The sequence below is a fragment of the Gorilla gorilla genome, chromosome 11 (assembly GCF_029281585.2).
Source record: "Gorilla gorilla gorilla isolate KB3781 chromosome 11, NHGRI_mGorGor1-v2.1_pri, whole genome shotgun sequence".
In the NCBI taxonomy this organism is placed as follows: Eukaryota; Metazoa; Chordata; class Mammalia; order Primates; family Hominidae; genus Gorilla; species Gorilla gorilla.
The window spans coordinates 92,733,581-92,755,488 of NC_073235.2; the positions used below are offsets into that span (position 1 = coordinate 92,733,581).

The 21,908-nt window shown below is 38.1% G+C and overlaps 1 protein-coding gene across 5 annotated transcripts in view; it reads right to left on the reverse strand.

The window, feature by feature from the left end:
* HIBCH (3-hydroxyisobutyryl-CoA hydrolase) overlaps positions 1 to 21,908 on the reverse strand; it is a 139,478-nt gene that overhangs the window by 80,669 nt on the left and 36,901 nt on the right. For all 5 annotated transcript variants that reach the window (XM_055379247.2, XM_055379244.2, XM_055379246.2 and 2 more), the window contains exons 3-6: positions 11,477 to 11,617; positions 9,213 to 9,297; positions 5,151 to 5,231; positions 2,324 to 2,376 (exon numbers count right to left, since the gene is read on the reverse strand). In XM_055379247.2, the coding sequence (XP_055235222.1) occupies positions 2,324 to 2,376; positions 5,151 to 5,231; positions 9,213 to 9,297; positions 11,477 to 11,617 (360 nt within the window). The remainder of the gene's footprint in view (positions 1 to 2,323; positions 2,377 to 5,150; positions 5,232 to 9,212; positions 9,298 to 11,476; positions 11,618 to 21,908) is intronic.

A 21,908-nucleotide genomic window follows, 5' to 3' on the forward strand; every position in this document is an offset into this window, starting at 1 on the left:
GCTGTTGGGTATGCCCATTGTTTTTGTCTTCATTTTTTCCTGGTTTCTTTCACATTCACAGGGCAGCTCTTCCTTCAATGCTTCAGATTCTTTCCCTTCCTCTTACTCTGCAGTAATTTTTTCAGAGAGCTTTCCTTTTCCCCAGGTTAAAGCACAACCAACCCACGCTCAGTTTCTGCCAAGCAGAGGTACAGATCACCCTTGCTAGTAGAATCCCTTCCCAAAATGATGTGCAAGATCTAAGCAATTCCTGGTCCTTATTTAGGGTGGTTCTGCTAGAACAAAGGGGGAACTTCCTGTATTCCAAATAGTTAAGTTCCTTAAAACATTGAACAGGTGGAATTTCAAAAATTCCACCTTTTGGCCTCATACTACCTATCTACCTAGGCTCTACCTACCTGGGCCCTACCTACCTATGTCCTACCTATTGTCACAGCTCAGGATATGCTACCCCAAACTACGGCCACTTGGAGGCCACTGTGACCTCCCCCCTCCTTTCTGTGGGACAGCTGGCCCACAGAAGTTCTCTAACCTACCTCTTCTGAAAGTATGTCTTTTTGTTTTGTTTTGTTTTGTTTTTTGAGACAGAGTCTCACTCTGTCACCCAGACTGGAGTGCAGTGGCATGATCTCAGCTCACTGTAACCTCCCGGGTTCAAGCAATTCTCGTGCCTCAGCCTCCCCAGTCGCTGGGATTACTGGTGCACACCATCACACCCAACTGATTTTTGTAGTTTTAGCAGAGATGGGGTTTCGCCATGTTGCCCAAGCTGGTCTCAAACTCCTGGCCTCAAGCGATTTACCCACCTCAGCCTCCCAAAGTGCTAAGATTACAGGCATGAGCCACGACACCCGGACTTGAAAGTCATTAAACCCTCATGTGACAAGGGCCCCATCCTATACCTGGAGGAAAGGAATGTTACACACAGAGGCCAAGAAGAATCTCAACAAACAAGCCTACCTAAGTTCCCCCATTTATTACTACGGAATAATACCGTTTTTGTCCAATCATACTTCTATATGACTGTCCATTGTTCACTGAACTTACACACAAAAACAGTTTTTCCTGGATCTGTGGGTCTTTGGGTCTTCTTTTCTGAAGGCTCCCACGTCATGTAAAACTTTGATTAAACAAATTTGTTATGCTTCTCTATTGTCAATCTGTCTTTTGTTATATGGATATTGGCCATGACCCCTGCAATCGGTGAGGAAAAGACATTACTTTTTCTCTCCTCCACTACCTTTCTAGGCTCAGTTCAATTCACCATCTTCTCCATGCAGCCCTTTCCTGCCATGAAGACCAATTCTGACCCCTCACTTCTTCAAAGGCTAATCTTTGTCAGTACCATACAATTTACCAATTGTTTTGTAATTATTTCATGTTTTCTCTAACTCCAGGTCAAGTTAATCAATGCCAGTTACATTTTAGACTTCTCTGTAATAGCACAGAGGCAGAATATTTGTCAACTGACAGAAATGCAGTTACAGAGAACTTCAAAAAGAATCCAAACACTTCCACTAAGGTGAAATTTTGAGTAACAGGTACAATTTAGGCAACCAAATCTCTAATACTGAATTTAAAAAAAAAAAAAAAAAAAACAACTCAACATTCTAGTTTCTCTTCTGAAGCTTCTGAAAAGAATCAGTTTATTTTTAAGTAGAAAAAAGGCTCTATATATTAAAAGATAAAAACACAATCAGTTTCCATTGCTTAAAAAAACTTGCTAATTCAAAAAGTTAAAATAGCATATAACGTGTGTGTGTGTGTGTGTGTGTGTGTGTGTGTGTGTGTGTGTATATACATATATTTTTTTGTTTTTGAGACAGTCTCACTTTGTCACCCAGGCTGGCGTGCAGTGGTGCAATCTCAGCTCACTGCAAGCTCCACCTCCTGGGTTCAAGCGATTATCGTGCCTCAACCTCCTGAGTAGCTGAGATCACAGGTGTGTGCCACCATGCTCAGCTAATTTTTGTATTTTTAATAGAGGCAGGGTTTCTCCATGTAGGCCAGGCTGGTCTCAAACTCCTGACCTCAAGTGATCTGCCCACCTTGGCCTCCCAAACTGCTGGGATTACAGACGTGAGGCACCATGCCCGGCCATATAACATAACTAAGAACATAAAATATTCTTTTGGGCTGGGATAGTCTAAAAGTGCTATAAGCAAATATTATATCTCAAGTCTGTCAGGATCCAAAATCCACACAATTATGTTTCAATGAGTTCTATTATATTACATTCATCAGCTCACTTCTGTTTAATAATTATTAACTTATTTTTAATACAACTCACTCATACAATGATCAGAGTAAAAAGTCTACTTACCCCACCCATTGTAATTCCATGAATAAGTGCAACATAAGGTTTCTGGCAAGAACCTGAAAGAAACAGAGCTGTAATTTTAGTTACAGTGTTTAAAATACATTCCCTTTTTCTAAAAAAAAAAACCACATTATATATACTCAAGATTTTCCCTAGGAAATTTTAGCAAGAAACACCAAAGACGACTAAATGTATGGCTTATAAAATACATATTTTTAAATGTCAATCCAACACAATCCTATCTATTCATTATCATTTAACAACTTAACCTTCGATTTTAAACAAAAGCCAGGGCCCAGTGTGGTGGCTGACACCTGTAATCTAACCTCTTTGGGAGGCCAAGGTGGGAGGATTGCTTGAGGTCAGCAGTATGAGACCAGCCTGAGCAATACAGCAAAACCCCCTCTCTTAAAAAAAGTATAGCCAGGTGTGGTGGCAGGCACCTGTGCTCCCAGCTGCTCAGAAAGCTGAGGTGGGAGGAACACTTGATCACTTAAGCACAGGAGGTTGAGGCTGCAGTGAGCTGTGATCATGCCACTGCACTCCAGCCTGGGCAACAGACCAAGACCCTATCTTTTTTTTTTTTTTAAAAAAAAAAAAAAAAAAGGAAGAGCTATGCCACATTATGGTTGGGAACATTCAATATCAAAGATGTCAATTCCCTCCAAATTAACCCATAATTCATTCTAAGTCTAATCATAATCTCAGTAGAAACTTTTGTGAAACCAGATAAAACAATTCTAAAATTCATATGGAAGATCCAAAGTCCAACAGCAGCCAAGAAAAAAGACATGTAGAAAAAGCATCTTAAAGAATTTGGAAACAAAGTAATGATGCATAAACACTATGATCTATCCATTCTACATATTATTTCTGAAGAAACTTTTGCACATGGGAAATAAGGGACCACATACTAGAGTACAACTATCTATGTTAGTAACTACTGGAAGCTAAAATATCCATTAATGTAGAACAGATAATTAATGTTGGATATAATCATAATATTGGATACCACAGAACAGTTACATTCCATGTTGTTAAAAACAATTTATGGAATGGTTACACAGTAAGATAGTATTTATGTAAATTTCTAAACACAAAGTAAAAATCTTTTAGTTCAAACTTAAAATAAAAGCTAAAAAACAAAAGGAATTGGAAAGCTTAAAAAGCAGCGGCCTCTATTTGTCTACTTTGCTGTATAAAATATGATACAATGCTCTGCATTTCTATTTTGTCTTTAAACTTACACCGCACCAGGTGCGGTGGCTCATGTCTGTAATCCCAGCACTTTGGGAGGCTGGGGCAGATGGATCACCTAGGGTCAGGAGTTCGAGAGCAGCCTGGCCAACAGGGTGAAACCTGTCTCTACTTAAAATACAAAAATTAGCAGGGTGTGGTGGTGCATGCCTGTAGTCCCAGCTACTCAGGTGGCTGAGGCAGGAGAATCACTTGAACCTGGGAGACAGAGGCTGCAGTGAGCCAAGATCGCACCACTGCACTCCAGCCTGGGTGACAGGGCAAGACTCTCTCTTAAAAGATAAATAAATAATAAATAATAAAATAAAAATAAACTTATGTTTTACTATTTTAAATACTTTAATGTTAAATCATTATACAGCTTTTTTCATCACTTAGTAATTATTTTCATCAATTCATATTTTTAGAAAAACATATATATCCCCATGTGTTTAATCTACTAGATATTAATTCATGTTTTTATGCCAATATATAAATGTTTATTTGTCTAAAAGGCACATGACAAAAACTGAATTTATTTTTCCAACTATATGTCAAAATACGTTAATATCATGTATTCCATCAAATTCTAACTTAAAATCTTTTAGTTCATAAATATTTAGTAAAAATGTCAAATTATGGTCTAGGAGAATACACTAAAAATTAATGACAATGGTTGTTTTTGAGGAGGGATAAATGGTTGCTTCTGGGGAAAGTAATGGTACTGAGGAAAGCAAAAAAATGGACTGAAATGTAACTTCCAAACTTGAAGTATTATATTTCTTTTGGAGAAATTTTAAATCATCAAGCAAAAACAAAATATTGATGTCTGTTAATTCTGGGCTGGAGGGTACACAAGTACTTATTATGTTATTTCCTGTATCTTAACTTCGCATGCTAGATAAAAGTACTGCTTCACCTCCAATGAAACCTAGAACCTTGAATATAAAGAAATTTTTATTCCTAAGAATTAGGAAATGATACTATACTTCATTTTATAGAGAAAACTGGAACCCAAGTTTTTTCCCCCAAGAAAGCTACCACATGATGAGAAATCCATATTTTCATATTGATTTATTTTTGAGACGGAGTCTCGCTTTGTTGCCCAGGCTGGAGTGCAGTGGTGCAATCTCGAATCATTGCAACCTCCACCTCCCAGGTTCAAGCTGATTCTCCTGCCTCAGCCTCCCGAGTAGCTGGGATTACAGGCACTTGCCACCGCACCCAGCTGATTTTTGTATTTTTAATAGAGATGGGGTTTCACCACGTTGGCCAGGCTGGTCTCAAACTCCTGAACTCAGGTGATCCACCCACCTCAGCCTCCCAAATTGCTGGGATTACAGGCGTGAGCCACCATGCCCGGCCTCATATTGATTTTATAACAAATAGCAGTTAAGTATAGCCTACTAATATTAAAGGGTAACTGTTCTGAAATAAGCACTTAAAATAGTTTAATCAACTTTACTTATTATGCCTGGCACATGGTATTAAAAGTTTAAGTAAGGATGCCTATTGATTACATTTTTAACAAAGTACATACTGTCCACCTCATTTCTTTATTCCATTTCCAAAGCTCTGAGCAGAATACACATACCAACAGCATTGTTTAGCACATATTCTTCTCTGAAGAAAACTGGAGCTATCTTCTGTTTTGCCTTTTCAGCTTCCGAGATCACTAGGAAGGAAAGATTACAAATAAAAAAAAAAGATTTAATAGTCAACATTGTCAACTAGATCAAAAGTATTATGATAATTAAATACTGGGGGAAGGGAGTACTCTAAAATGACTTGTTAAAAGTTTTGAAGTTGCCCCTGCCACAGACATTATATTATAGTCACAGATCCATAGTCGAATGTCAAAGCTTCAAGGCAAAAATTCCTATTCTTGTTTTCCATGCTTCTTACAAAATGTTAGATTAGAAATTATAGGCTGGGCATGGTGGCTCAAACCTGTAATTGCAGCACTTTGAGAAACTAGGTGGGAGGATTCCTTGAGGCCAGGAGTTTGAGACCAGCCTGGTAAAACTCTGTCTCAACAAAAAATGTTTAATTAGCTGGCTGCAGTGCCACATGCCTGTAGTTCCAGCTGCTCAGGAGGCTGAGCCGGGAGGATCATTTGAGCCCAGGATATTGAGGCTACAGTGAGCCATGATCACACCACTGTACTCTGGCCTGGAGAGAAGAGTGACACCCTGTCTCCTTAAAAAAAAAAATAATATATTGCAACAAGCTACATTTTCTTTTGATTATTTTCTCTAGCACTTAAATTAACATTTGCTAGACAAACATTTCCTTTGGTAATATGTCTTAACACAAAATGTATTATATGTGTGTGTATAGTGCTACAACGTATCCCATGTCCTTAAATATTTCTGCCACATTCATTTCCCCCATAAAACATTTATTGAGCACCTACTACATACCAAGTAATGTTTTAGGTGTTGCAGATAATAAAGACAGCAACACAAGATGGCTGTCCTGGAGTTTAGACTGATACTAAAACATATTCTTTGTCCTGTAAGGATTGGGGTGCTGTCAGAATGGGAGCAGGAGATGTGTAATTAATTAAAAGAAGGCTTCCTAGAAGAGGTAACCATAAGCCAAGTTGGAAAAGGTAAATAGGAATTTCCTAGAAAATGACAGAAAGAAAAATTCTGACTAGGGGAAGCAGTACCCTACGAAGCCTCAAAGTCAAGAAAGAAGAGTAAAATCAAGAATCAAACAGCTTTAAAAGACTAAAGGGCAAAGGGAAAAGGTGAGGCTAGACAGGTAAATAATATACTGACATTCTTATTTATTAACATCGATAGAAATGTAAATTCTCAAAGACATTGCTACAGCATACCACTGCCTGGCTTAAAAAACAAATGCTCAGTAAATATCTACTGAATAGTGAACACTATCAAATGGTTTCACTTCTATTGCAATCTTCTATTACCCAGAGTTCACATCTCCTACCATATTCCTCCTCCAGTCAATCTCAAGACTGCTATCAAAGTTTCCTCTTCTATATACTGCAACTCATATGCCTTTCCTGTCTTTAAGTCCTATGAGATTTATCTATTAAAACACAAACTAAACATTTCATAGATATGTTTCCTCTTTTATGGGAAAGTATTACATACAAAATGTTGTCTACCAATTCTTACACTAACTCTAGAATTCTCTTGTTTGTTTTTTGTTTGTTTTGAGACAGAATCTCGCTTTATTGCCCAGGCTGGAGTACAGTGGCACAATCTTGGCTGACTGCAACCTCCACCTCCCAGGTTGAAGTGATTCTCCTGCCTCAGCCTCCCAAGTAGTTGGGATTACAGGCATGTGCCACCATGCCTGGCTAATTTTTGTATTTTTAGTAGAGGCGGGGTTTCACTATATTGGCCAGGCCGGTCTCGAACTCCCAACCTCAGGTGATCTGCCGGCTCGGGCCTCCTAACTCTAGAATTCTGATATCTCTTCCTTCAAAATGTTCCATATGTCGACTTCTTTTCCTGGTTTTTTGGGGTGTTTGTTTTTGAAACGGAGTCTTGCCCTGTCACCAGGCTGGAGTGCGGTGGCATGATCTCAGCTCACTGCAACCTCCACCTCCCAGGTTCAAGCAATTCTCCTGCCTCAGCCTCCCGAGTAGCTGGGACTATAGGCGCATGCCGCCATGCCCAGCTAATTTTTCTTTTTTGTATTTTAATAGAGACGGGGTTTCACCACATTGCCCAGGCTGGTCTCGAACTCTTGAGCTCAGGCAATCCTCCCACCTCGGCCTCCCAAAGTGCTGAGATTACAGGCGTTAGCCTCTGCACCCAGTCCTTTTACTGGTTTTTAAAAAAAAGATTTGACACCTACTTTTATCATTCTGAGGTTTCACTTATACCTAAACAAACAAACAAACAAAAAATGACTACCTTTGTTTATCATCTTTTATTCAGCTCTTATCACTGCTTACCAATTCTAAAAGGAAAGGAATGTAAGTTTTATTGCCTTTGGAATGAAGCTCTTTTACCTCAAAAACTTTCTCAAATTTCCTTCAAATCTTTCTCTGATCTAATTTTTATTCTAATCAATTAGTTCCATCTAAATTAAAATTAAATGTCCTTCACAATCATTTTTTGAAAATTTTCTGAGTGTCCACTTATTGTCTTGGACTATAATCTTTCAAGAAATTACATTTCCTGCACTTGAATCCACTGCTTCATATGTGTAAACTACAATGATTCTACAACTTGTAGCTGTTATTTCCAAACATCAATATAAAATTAGGCCTATATGCAGAAATAGCTCAGTCAGAAAAAGCTAATAAACTCAATACATAAAGCTCTGCCCACCTGTAAACTGACGATTACAGGCCAGACGAAAGGCTAATTCAAGGCTGAAAAACAGTATTTTAAAAATATGCATGTTGTTGGGAGGCCAAGGCAGGCGGATCGCCTGAGGTCAGGAGTTCAAGACCAGCCTGGCCAACATGGTGAAACCCTGTCTCTACTAAAAATACAAAAATTAGCACGGAATGTTGGCAGGCACCTGTAATCTCAGCTACTCGGGAAGCTGAGGCAGAAGAATTGTTTGAACCTGGGAGGTGGAGGTTGCAGCGAGCAGAGATCACGTGACTGCACTCCAGCCTGCGCAACAAGAGCAAAACTCCGTCTCAAAAAAATAAATAAATAAATAAAATAAAATAAAAAAACGCATGTTGTAGGCAAAACAACAGATTCAAAAACAATTCAGTTAACAGATCAGTTTAAGTAATCAAAGTTTTCATTAAACTGCAATTTTAAAATTCATTAATAAGTATTTGAAATTATGTCCTGAATCCAGCTTTTTTCCTATTCCTAAGGTAATGGTTTACGTAAGTTTGGTGAACAAGCCCAAAGATTGTTGTCTTAATACAACAAACAAACAAACATATAAAATTAAAACACAAAGAAAAAAACCATCCCTGAACCCTACCAAATCCACAAGAAACAAGATACAAAATGTAAGAAGTTTTCAATATACTGTACATATAATATGGACAATTATAGTGATTATAATAAATACATGACACTGATGCTGAGAACAGACATTTCTTCTCTTTTGTCTTTAACATTTAAATGTGTATAGACAGACTGACCTGAACAATTATGAAAAATAAAGAGAGTTTCTCTTTTTATCTCAGCATGTTTAAACACGTAAAATATATTTACAATGTAACAGGATGCTATAAATAAGTGCACAGAAGATAGTTGCTTTGGGATCATGAATAGTGGGAAGCATAGGAAAAGTTATGGAAATATGTGAGAGCATGTCATATTTGAAGAATGGCAAGTCAACATGGCCAGATAGGTTATAAGACCAACAGAACTGCTTAATATCAGCTCTTCTAAAATATAAAGTGGACCTATATACCCTAACTGGACATTTTGTTTGTGATGATTCAGGGACAGAGACAACATATTTAAATTTCAAATGGGTATTTGTGTAGTGAGAAAAAAAAATCAGCTATTCTCATTTGCTAATACTAACTGCAAAAGTAAGTCTTTAAATTTTTCTTTTTCCTAAGAATGTATTAACTTTATAATAAGTTCTAAAAAGTAAAGCAAATTACAAATTACTACAAAAATTTGACAATACTTGATCAGTTCTAGTGGGGGGAAAGAGCATTCAGGTGAAAGGGAAAAGTCTTTACCTCTGATATCACCCCCAGCACAGAAAGCCTTTCCTCCAGCTCCCTTTATAATGATCAGGAAAGTTTCAGGATCTTGTTCCCACTTCTATTCAAATGTAACAGAAGATGGTATAAGCATATTATAAACACAAACTCATTAAAGTTACATGCATATGCACATATATTCAATCATATATTCATATACATATGTGTGTGTGACAGTACATATTCTTCTGTAAGGGATATCCAGAAGAATGAATCTCAACCCATTCTTTATCGAATGAACTTCATATGCTTTTCCCAGATAAAGTAGAGGCTATTTCAAAAACGTTGCTAGATGAGTACACTGTGTGATCCAAATTTCAAGATGGCACCTGAAATCTTTGCCATAACTTTGATACCAAGATGAACAAATAAGGGCATAATAATATGTTACATAAACGTATAAATTTGGAGAACAAATCAACCCAAAGACTGCTGATAAATATAGCAATAACCTTTCTACTGTGCTGATACAGGGCTTACTCTTAATATGTAAGTAACATAGTGAAACCACTTATAAAAAATCCAAGTCCTTTGGGATTGGTAAAGACAGCTAATAAATAAGTAGGATGAAAGAATCAAGAGCCAATGAAAATGTGAAAGTCCAGAACAATGGACGAAATGAAAAATTAGTTACCTACAGACAGAAACCTTAACAGGGGTTCTATCAATCTATACAGGTTGAGTATCCCTTATCTGAAATGCTTGGGACCAAAAGTGTTTCAGACTTTTTTAGATTTTAGAATATTTGCATATACAATAAGAGATATCCTGGGGATTGGGAATTCCTTTATGTTTCATATACACCTTATACACATAGCCTGAAAGTAATTAATTTTTCCCATAGGGACCCTGAATAAACAGTGTGTTGTGCACTTGTGTTTTGACTGCGAGCAATCGTGAGGCCAGGTGTGGAATTTTCCACTTGTGGCATCATGTTGATGCTTAAAGAGTTTTTGAATTTTATAGCATTTTGAATTAAGGATGTTCAACCTATACTAGAGAATAAATATGTAACGCACAAGGAAGATGTAGCTGGACAGACATGATTGTCCAAAAGGTTCATGCAATACTGGACTACATTAATTACATTAATAGAGATATTATTCTAACACGAACATTTCTAATTTCTTCCACTCTGGTCCAACTCTGATTTGCAACATTTGGCTTATTTCTATGTATCACATTTTGGGACATATTATAATGGTATCTCAAACAGAAACATAAGAATGGAAGACAGACTCATCAAAAGAAGAATTAAGGAATTGGTAGCCAGGGGAAAACTAGTATTTGTTAAACATCTACATGGCAGACTGTATTAGGTACTTATATATACTATTCACTTAATCTTTACATATCATCATCCCCATTTCAGAGCTGAGGAGATTGAGGTATGGAGAAATTAACTTTCCCAGCCTACACAGTTAATAAATAGAAATCCACGTTTCAAACCAGACCGTCTGACTTTAAGTCCTGTTTTTCTACTATTCCATGCTGCTCACTTAGGAAAGTTTACGGCCTTCTCTGAGAAAAAGCAGGCAGTTTAAAAGCAGCTGTCTGGCCGGGTGCGGTGGCTCACGCCTGTAATCCCAGCACTTTGGGAGGCCGAGGCAGACGGATCACAAAGTCAGGAGATCGAGACCATCCTGGCTAACACGGTGAAACCCCGTCTCTACTAAAAATGCAAAAAATTAGCCGGGCGTGGTGGCAGGCGCCTGTAGTCCCAGCTACTCGGGAGGCTGAGGCAGGAGAATGGCGTGAACCGGGAGGTGGAGCTTGCAGTGAGCTGAGATGGTGCCACTGCACTCCCACCTGGGCGACAGAGTGAGACTCCTCCGTCTCAAAAAAAAAAAAAAAAAAAAAAAGCAGCTGTCTTCAAATGAAAAGGCCGTCAGGTGGAAGCAGATTCGATTTGTACACTCATCCTCTCAGAGGCAGAACCAGTATCACTGGTTTAAAGGTCAGAGAAACACAGAGTGACAGAACACAAAAAGAAACTTGCAAACAAATCAGTGCTATATAAAAGTCAAAGAGTCTGTCTCAGGAGGCAGTGAGCTCCCTATCACCAGGGATGCTCAAGAATACCTGCACAGGGGAAGCACTGAAACCTCAAGAATCAATGGGGCTTACTTAGATGTATATCCCAGAGAATTATGTGATTCTATGGGAGAAAATACCAGAAATGTCCTATTATGATATACTTTGAAAAGAATCCATATAATTGCAATAAGAAAATTACAAACCTTTAGCTGTGGATAAATCTGCCGAATCATATTAAGAGTCAGTGCATTGAGGAACTTTGGTCTGTTTAGTGTTATGACTCCCGCACAACCTTTTTTTTCCAATAGCACCTCTTCTGCTGCATCTGTGTGCTTGGACATTCTCTGTATAAACAAAGAATAACTTTATGACAAAATTTCTTAAGTTTTTATCACAAGCCAACATCAAAACATACATATCAAATGCAAATCTTGCATATTAATGGTAACTAAAGGAAAGAATAACTAGGTACACCTTATAAGTTTCTGAAGTTATTTAGATTATGTAGACGAACAATTCCAAAGCAAATCATACACACCTCCTAAATTTTTATTTCTGAGCTAACTGAATAAGCTGACTTATTATATAGAGCCCAGTCTAGAATTTCTTGGACTTTGAAATACCCTTAAATATTTTAATTGACTACTGTATATCAAGTTCTATGTTACATACTGAGAAAGCAAAGATGAATAAGAGAGGGCAAATAATTCTGACTATTGTAGCTATGGTCAACTTGAAAATAAAGATGATACTTGAGTTGGGGCTTGATGTATCCCAAGAAAAAGGGGAGGTGAGAATTCCAGGCAAAGGAAACAGCATATGCTAAGCCATAAGCAATGACTATTTGGAAATGTTAAGATGTTAAAACATTAGTGGAACAAAGGCTGGCTGAGGAAATGAGAGGTGAGAGGGTAGGCAGAATAAGTAGTTTGCAGCCAGATTATAATATGACAGACTTAATAATTGTGAAGAAGTTTCCTGTATACTGACTTAAAGCCTTGCACAATGTAACTTAATCACCAGGTCTCACTGCTTATGTATTTTGCAGTATTAACTAATAAAACACCTGTAAGGAACACAGTTTTAACTATACTGTGATTTCCCAGGACTCTGCTATACCCAACCATCAGGACTCATGGCATCGCTATTCTTTTTTTAAGTTCTGGGATACATGTGCTGAATGTGCAGGTTTGTTACATAGGTATACATGTGCCATGGCAGTTTGCTGCACCCATCAACCTGTCATCTAGGTTTTAAACGCTGCGTGCATTAGTTATTTGTTCTAAAGTTCTCCCTCCCCTTGCCCCCCACCCCCCAACAGGCCCCAGTGTGTGATGTTCCTTTCCCCGTGTCTGTGTGTTCTCATTGTTCAACTCCCACTTATGAGTGAGAATATATGGTGTTTGGTTTTCTGTCCCTGTGTTAGTTTGCTGAGAATGATAGTTTACAGCTTTATCCATGTCCCTGCAAAGGACATGAGCTCATTCTTTTTTATGGCTGCATAGTATTCCATGGTGTATATGTGCCACATTTTCTTTATCCAGTCTATTATTGATGGGCATCTGGTTTGGCTCCAAGTCTTTGCTACTGTAAATAGTGCTGCAATAAACATATGTGTACATGTGTCTTTCTAGTAGAATGACTTATAATCCTTTGGGTATATACCCAGAAATGGGATTGTGGGGTCAAACAGTATTTCTGGTTCTAGATCCTTGAGGAATCGCCCCAGTGTCTTCCATAATGGTTGAATTTACACTCCCACCAACAGCATAAAAGCGTTCTTATTTCTCCGCAGCCTCACCAGCATCTGTTGTTGCCTGACTTTTTAATAATCGCCATGCTAACTGGCGTGAGATGGTATCTCATTGAGGTTTTGATTTGCATTTCTCTAATGACCAGTAATAATGAGCTTTTCTTTATGTTAGTTGGCCGTATACATGTCGTCTTTTGAGAAGTCTGTTCATATCCTTCACCCACTTTTTGATGGGTTTTTTTTTCTTGTAAATTTAAGTTCCTTGGAGATTCTAGATATTAGACCTTTGTCAGATGGGTAGATTGCAAAATTTTTCTCCCATTCTGTAGATTGCCTATTCATGTTCACTCTGATGATAGTTTCTTTTGTGGTGTAGAAGCTCTTTAGTTTGATTAGATCCCATTTGTCAATTTTGGCTTTTGTTGCAATTGCTTTTGGTGTTTTAGTTATGAAGTCTTTGCCCACACCTATGTCCTGAATGGTACTGCCTAAGTTTTCTTCTAGGGTTTTTACATTTAAGTCTTTAATTCATCTTGAGTTAATTTTTGTATAAGATGTAAGGAAGGGGTCCAGTTTCAGTTTTCTGCATATGGCTAGCCAGTTTTCCCAGCACCATTTATTAAATAGGAAATCCTTTCCCCATTGCTTGCTTTTGTCAGGTTTGTTGAAGATGGCACCACCATTCTTAACACATTCCTTTATGTAAAGGCAACACTTAAAACCTCACATGGGGAAAGTGTGCAATGTAAAATTGAAAATTGAAATTGGAAAATTTTAACTGGAGAATGCCAATTAAAACTAAACAGCACACTTATTAGCAAAAATCTAATAGAACCTAGAAGTACATATTTTGACTGCATTAAGCAACACGTTTATATAACGTTTAAGTTCTCCTTTATGAAATCAAGTTGCATATTTAATATTGGAGTTAATTTTTGTTAAAATTATCAGATAAAAATAGAAATAATTTATATTCACTTAAAGTTACAGGAACAATTCTTAAACAACAGAAAAAGTTGTGTCTTTTCAATTTCATTTGAATTTCTCAGTTTCTCTAATGAGAAATTCAAATAAAAACTTTAGCAACAGTAAGATATATTTTGTAATCACACTGACAGTGATCAAAGTCTGATACACACACACACACACACACACACACACACACACACATCTGATATATTCCTGAGTATAAGTAAACAAACATACTGGGGAAGGATAAACTTACAGAACCTGAAACAGTCTGACACTTTTTTTTCACAGATAGATACACATGGCTTTTATTTTTCTAAATGCTAGGAAACAGTGTTAAGGTTTTGTTTTTGTTTTTTTAACTTTTATTTTAGGTTCAGGGTACATGCGCAGGTCTGTTATATAGTTAAATTCATGTCGTGGGGGTTTGTTGTACAGACTGCCACATAAACCTAGAACCCAACAGTTATTTTTTTCTGCTCCTCTCCCTCCTCCTATCCTCGACCCTCAAGTAAGCCCCAGTGTCTGTTGTTTTCCTCTTTGTGTCCATGTGTTCACATCATTTAGCTCCCACTTATAAGTGAGAACGTGTGGTATCTGGTTTTCTGTTCCTGCATTAGTTTGCTAAGGATGATGGCCTCCAGGTCCCTCCATGTTCCTGCAAAGGACACAGTCTTCTTTTTTATGGCTGTATAGTATTCTATGGTGTAATGTACCATGCTTTCTTTATCCAATCTGCTACTGATGGGCATTTAGGTTGATTCCATGTCTTTGCTATTGTGAAGAGTCCTGCAGTGAACATACGTGTGCATGTGTCTTTATGGTAGTACAATTTATATTCCCTTAGGTATACACCCAGTAATGAAACTGCTGGGTCGAATGACAGTTCTGTTTTTAGCTCTTTGAGGAAATCGCGACACTGCTTTCCACAATGGTGGAACTAATTTACACTCTCATCAACAGTGTATACGCGTTCCCTTTTCTGCACAACCTCACCAGCATCTGTTATTTTTTGACTTTTTAACAATAGCCATTCTGACTGGTGTGAGATGGTATCTCATCATGGTTTTGTTTTGCATTTCTCTAATGATCAGTGATACTGAGCTTTTTTTTTTTCATATGTGGTTGGCCGCATGTCTATCTTCTTCTGAAAAGTGTTTTTTCATGTACTTTGCCCATTTTTTAATGGGTTTTTTTTCTTATAAATTTAAGTTTCTTATAGATGCTGGATATTGGACCTTTGTCAGATGCATAGTTTGCATTTTCTCCCATTCTGTAGGTTGTATGTTTGTTGATAGTTTCTTTTGCTGTCCAGAAGCTCTTTAATTAGATCTCATTTGTCAATTTTTGGTTTTGTTGCAATTGTTTTTGGCGTCTTCGTCATGAAATCTTTGCCCGTTCTTTTGTCAAGAATGATACTGCCTAGGTTGTCTTCCAGGGTTTTTACAGCTTTGGGTTTTACATTTAAATCTTTAATTCATCTTGAGATAATTTTTGTATATGGTGTAAGCAAGGGGTCCGGTTTCCATTCTCTGCATCTGGCTAGCCAGTTATCCCAGCACCATTTATTTATTAAATAAGGAATCCTTTTGTCATTGCTCTATTAGCCAGGTTTGTCAAAGATCAGACACATGTCTGTCTGAAGTCAAAAGAGAAATCTACAAGAATGTTGGAAATGGAAGTGAAGCAGCCGCCCCTGCTTACCAGGGGCATAAGCCATAAGAAAGATTAACTTAAAATGTTAATCTTAATTAACATTTCCCACTCTCTTGCTGAACTTTCCTCCTGGAACCCAACCAGGCTTTCCTAAGACGACTGGAGCCAGAGGTGCTGGCTCAGGAGGGAAACAGAGGTCACTGCTAAATCCTTTCCCTTTATCTCCCATACAGAACAAAAGGCTTTATCTGCAGGGAGGGGAAGGAAAACCCTCAAGCTTGTAGCCCTAGGGCTCTGATGAAGTCTCATTCCAGTGGGGGAAGGAAATAGAGGCCTACTAAATAAAAGTCTTCATCTCAAAAGAGAAGCATTTCAAGACCATAGCCTAAGGACCTTAGTGTTTGTCAACAACAGCTGAAGAAAACGAAGTGGGGACAAAAGAAAAGGAAAATTTAAAAAGGCAGTCAATCTCAATCCCCAGAGGAGGGAGAGGGAGTTGGGGGAAGGAGTAGTGCCTGACTACAAAGAGGAAGCATGGAAAATTTTAGGGGAATGGAACTCCTCTGCATGTATTGGGGTGGTGGGTACATGATTTATAAATCTGTCAAAACTCACAGAAATGTACATCACAAACACAACTGTCTTAGTCCATTCCTGCTGCTACAGCAAAATGCCTTAAACTGGGTAATTTATAAAGAACAGAAATTTATTTCTAACAGTTATAGAGGCTAGGAAGTTCAAGATCAAGATCAAGGCAAGTTCAAGTTCAAGATTCAGTGCCTGGTAAGACCCCATTTTGCATGAGTTCTGTGTGTCCACACATGGCACAAGGAAGGAAAAGGGCAAAGAGGACTAGTTGACTCCCTTCAACCTCTTTTATAAGAGTACTAATCCCATGACAATGGGGTGCTCACGACTTACCACTTCCCAAAAAGTCCCACCTCTTAATACCATCACATTTGGTATTAGGCTCCAACATAGGAATTTTGGAGGGACACATACATTCAAACCATAGCATGAGCTATCTTTTAAAAAGGAAAAAAATTACCTAGGATATCAGGGAATTCCAATATGGAATGCAGACTATGACAAATGAACTGTCAACTGAAGAATCAGAAGATTCATAAATTTGGAAAAGAGAGCTTCACTTCTCATAAACGGCTGCAGCCTGCAGGCTGACCATCCCACAGGCTGGGAAACAGCCTCTGGCAGAAGCCAAGAGCAAGCACTTCTAGTGAGGGAAACAGGAATTTATGCTGAACTGGCTGGCCACATAAACATATTCAACAGGTTATAGGAGGAGCTATGAATATTCACGAACAGGAGGCACATGCATGTATAGTAAGCTAACATGTATGCACATGCATGCCATGCCACGGTAACTCTGGGGTGGAGACTTAACAATTAAATGTATCACAATTAGGCCCTATACATCAAAAGATGAAGCAGAGGAAATGGAGGCCCACTGTGTGCAGCCTCCCTACATAGACTGGCCAGAACCACTCCATCATCAGTGGTCTTTTATTAGGAAGGAATGCTGGTCAGTTGCTGTGTCAAAACTACAAAAAGAAGGAACAACAGTCAGGTGGTTGCTTGAAATCAGCAGGGGAAAATTTCGGCTGGTTTCTGTTTAACTCTTAGGGAAGAAAGCCTAATGGTGGCTAACAAGGGAGGAGGTATTACAAGGTGTGTCCAAGCTCCCATTCCATCTTGGCCAGGAACTCATTTTTTTAGCTTTCTCTGGGGTCCCCTTGGCTAAGAGGGGAGTCTAGTCATTGGGGGGAACAGGATTTTTTCTTTCTCAGAACCTAACTGAATTACACATTATGACATAACCTCAGTGAAGTGACTGTGGTGATGAGGAAGCTAACTAACTTTGGAAATCAGTGAAATGACTAAAAACTGTATGAATGATAAAGGAACTGTATGTACATCAACAGTGTACTCTATCAACATGGCTTTTCATGGTAGCGGGGAGCAGGTAACAATTCTGCAACTGCTTTGCATATATACTAGGTTTAAATTAGTAAGTAATGGAGCCTGGCTCTCACTGTCAGGAGTAGAGTTACAGATAGAACAAGAAGGGAAAGACAGAATGAACCCTGACCTATGGTACTGGATTAAAGACAAAGACATCACTATGAACTCATGTTTAGTTTAATACACATATACAGAAAAAGTACAGAAACAATTAGAGATATGCATGAATACATGGGTAAGTACATAGTGTATATGTATTCTATTACAGATACATACATTACCCTAGCTCTATCCTCTGAGAGAAAGCCATGACACCCAGCAGCAAAGAGCACTCCCAGAGTCTAGATCTTGATTTCCAAATGCAATTCTCCAATAAAGGCAATCAGAGCTCCTTAGAGAAAAGGCTGATTCCAGCACTAAGATAGGGAAAACAGGAAATGAGTTCAGAGCATACCTTCTAGCACCAGAAAGGAAATGTTCAAAAAAAAAAAAAAAATTAAAAGGATGGGGTCATATGAAAGAAATACAAAAGCCAAAATGAAGGAATTCCTAATGGCCAGAACTGGAACAATGAAGCAATCAATAATTTGATATTAGATGATAGCCCAAAAAATAAATATCCATGAGTCCACACAGAAAAAATAAATGGAGGAGAAAAGATAATCTTCCTCGCAGAATTCTAAATGACATACGTAGTTATATCCCTTCCAAGAGACACAGCTTTGTCCCCTCACCTTTTGAGTTTGGGCTGGACTTACTGACTTGCTTTCAATAAGCAGAGCATGAAAGGAAAAATAGTAACTTTACAGTGGAAAACAATAAATGGCACTTACACAAAAGGATAAAAGTTAGCATTACCAATGATGTCATGTAGATACCATGTACTCCCTGATGCATTTGTCAAAACCCACAAATACTCCCTGATATGATGAGATTAGAAGGGCACTTTTCCTCTGTCATATTCTTGCCAAAAACCTTAACTCTAGCCTAATTATGAAAAAAACAACAGACAAGCCCAGATGAGATGGTATTCTACAAGCTACCTGACCACTAATCCTTAAAATTGTCAAGGGCATGAAAAATATGGAAAGATAAGTTGAGAAACTATCACAGACTAGAGGAAACTAAAAAGCATGACAAGTGAATGCAGTGTCATTGATTCCTGGAACAGAATATTAATGAAAAAAAACTGGTGAAATCCAAATAAAGTCTGGAGTAAACAGTAATATACAAATTGTCTTAGTTAAGTTTCTGTTGCTCACACCAGAATACCTGAAACTGTGTAATTTGTTAAAAAAAAAAAAAAAAAAAAAAAGGAATTTATTCCTTTCCTTACAGTTATGGAGGCTGATGTCCAAAGTCAAAAGGATACATCTAGTGAGGGCCTTCTTACTGGTGGGGACTCTGCAGAGACCCAAGGAGGTACAGGGCATCATATGTCAAGGAAGCTAAGCATGCTAGCTCAGATCTCTCTTACTTGTCTTATAAAGCCACCAGTCTCACTCCCATAACCCCATTAATCAATTAATGGATTATCCTTCGTGAGGACAGAGGCCTCGTGACCCAATCACCTCCCAAAGGCCTTACCTTTCAATACATCCACACTGGGGATTAAATTTCAAAATGAGTTTTGGAGCAGGCAAATATTCAAACCACGAAACCAACATTCTGAGTTTTGATAAGTGTACCATAGTAAGAATAGTAGGCAGTTTGCTAGGGCTGCCATAAAAAAGTACCACAAATCAAACGGCTTAAACAACACAAACTTATTTTTTTGTAAAACCAGCAGTTTTATTTTAACCAACATTTGTTTTGATTTCCAAGTTTTATGATCTCTTCTACCTCCAAAAGAAACTGAAGCAACTTATAGATTAAAACAAAGTATAAAGAACCAAAGCATTTAGAGATAAAATAGGACAAATAATGTATCCCTGTGCTGGAATTCATAAGACACAGTATGCTTTAGTAAAAAAAGTGTTAGAATTGAAGCACAAAAAATCCTGGGTTCTAGCCTTAAGTCTCTCTAACTGTGTGGTCTTGTGTAATCTTTATTCCATTGGCAAAACGAAGTCTCTAAAACTTTTTCAATGTAATTTTTTAATATATTTAAAAAATAATATGCTAGCATTAGTATGTGAGGCAAAATGCAGTCGTTGAGGTTGTAGAGGAACCAGTTAAGAGATTAAAGAGTGATTAGGTACAGAGGATTAACAGTAGGAATAGAAAGAAAAGGAGGGGGGAATCCTTTTAAGGAAACGTTTGACAGAACTTGGAAGTTGATTGGAAATAAGAATGAGCAAGATGAGTCCAAGATGACTTTGAGTCTGAACAACACAAACTTATTGTCTCACAGTTCTGAAGGCTGCAAGTCTAAAATCAAGGGGTCAGCAGGGCAATGCTCCTGCTGAAGGTGCTAGGGAAGGAACTATCCTAGGCTTCTTTTCTGGCTTCGGATAGTTCTCCGGCTTGTGGCAGCATAACTCCAATCTTCAACTGACATTATCCTGTGTACATGATTATCTGCAAATTTCCCTTTTATAAGCATACCAGTCATATTGGATCGAGGCCCACCCTACTCAATTATGACCTTAATTACATATACAACAACCCTGTTTCCAGATAAGGTCACATTCTGAGGTACTGGGGACTAGGACTCCAACATATGAATTTTGGGGGACACAATTCAATCCATAATAGCAATGTAGGATTGCATTAGGGGAAACGGAAACTGGGTGAGAGGTACTAAGAACTCTGTACTATCTTTCTAACTTTTCAATAGACCTAAAACTGTAAAATAATAAAAAAATTATCTTAAAAACTTATTTCTATAAAGTCAGGTAATAAAATATAACATTTTCTTAATAAGCAGAATAAAGAGATTTCCCACATCCAGCTGAACCCATAATCTCAGTAAGATCTTTTGTTTTCAATTAAGGGGGCAACCACAGGTAAAATGGAGAAAACCAAAGTTGCCCTGGTTTGCAACACTACTGATTTAGTGTCTATCTTTCTCAGGCACTTTTCCATAAACTATTAGCAAAAATGGAATGCCATACCTTATTCTGCACCTCCCATTGTTAATTCAGCAACTTGCCATGGTCATCTTCCCATGTCACTACTACAGATAAAGCTATCTTATTTTTTTTCTATGTTTCTATGGTAAAACAAAACACACACACAGACAACCACCCAAAGTATAATATAGAACTTAGTCAATTACTATAATGCAAAACTCTTGTAACCACTACCTAGGTCAAGAAATGGAATTTAGCCGCTGAGGGATGCAATCTGGCATAAGCACTGGAAATTTCTCTGTACCTTACTGCTGGGTGTGCTATGAATAGGTATGCCATGAACCCAAGGGCCTGACCACTCCTTGCCTGGGTCATTTTCAAGGTAGCCACCATGAAGAAGAAGGTCTTTTGCTGTAGACACCATGAAGAAGAAGGTTTTTGCTGTGAGCCATCATGAAGAAGGTAATGTCTTCCTCTGGGACAGACAGCAGACTTATTTACAGCTTACTAAAACCAGCAGGTTTCCCAAATTGCATGACAGTTGTACTGTCATGCAATATACTGCATATGCAGGCACTCATACGGGTCCTCTGTATCACTCCCCTGAGGCTTAAGCAAGAGAAACCTTGCTCAGTGTTGCTCGCTGTGCCACTCATAAAAAATTCTATTTTTTCTAATCCAAGAGTGTCACGTCTTCTGCTAGCATCCATGAAATATTAACAAGCTAACTATTAGCTTGTATAGTACTACAGATTGAATGCTTGCATCCTTCCAAAATTTGTATGTTGAAATCCTAAACTCCAAGGTGATGGCATAAGAGTGGGACCTTTGAGAGGTGATTAGGTCATGTCGGCCCTCATGAATGAGATTAACGCCTTTATAAAAGAAACCCTGGAGAGCTTCTTCACCCCTTCTACCACAAGAGGACAGAGAGAGAAGATGGCCAACAAGGCTGTCTATGAACCAGGAAGCTGGCCGTCACCAGACACCAAATCCACTGGCCCCTTGATCTTGAACTCCCCAGCCTCCAGAACCATGAGAAATAAATTTTGTTTTTTATAAGCTACCCAGTTTACGGTTTTGTTACAGCAGCTCAAATGGACTAAAACACTATCATCTACTATATTCTTGGGAACTAGGAATCTAGATGTGGAGGAAAAGAGATTCAGATATAGGATTAAAAGGACTATTAATAATTCTAGGACACCATCTGGACATCATAATAAGAACATGTGTGCTGTCATGAAAATGATATACACAGTA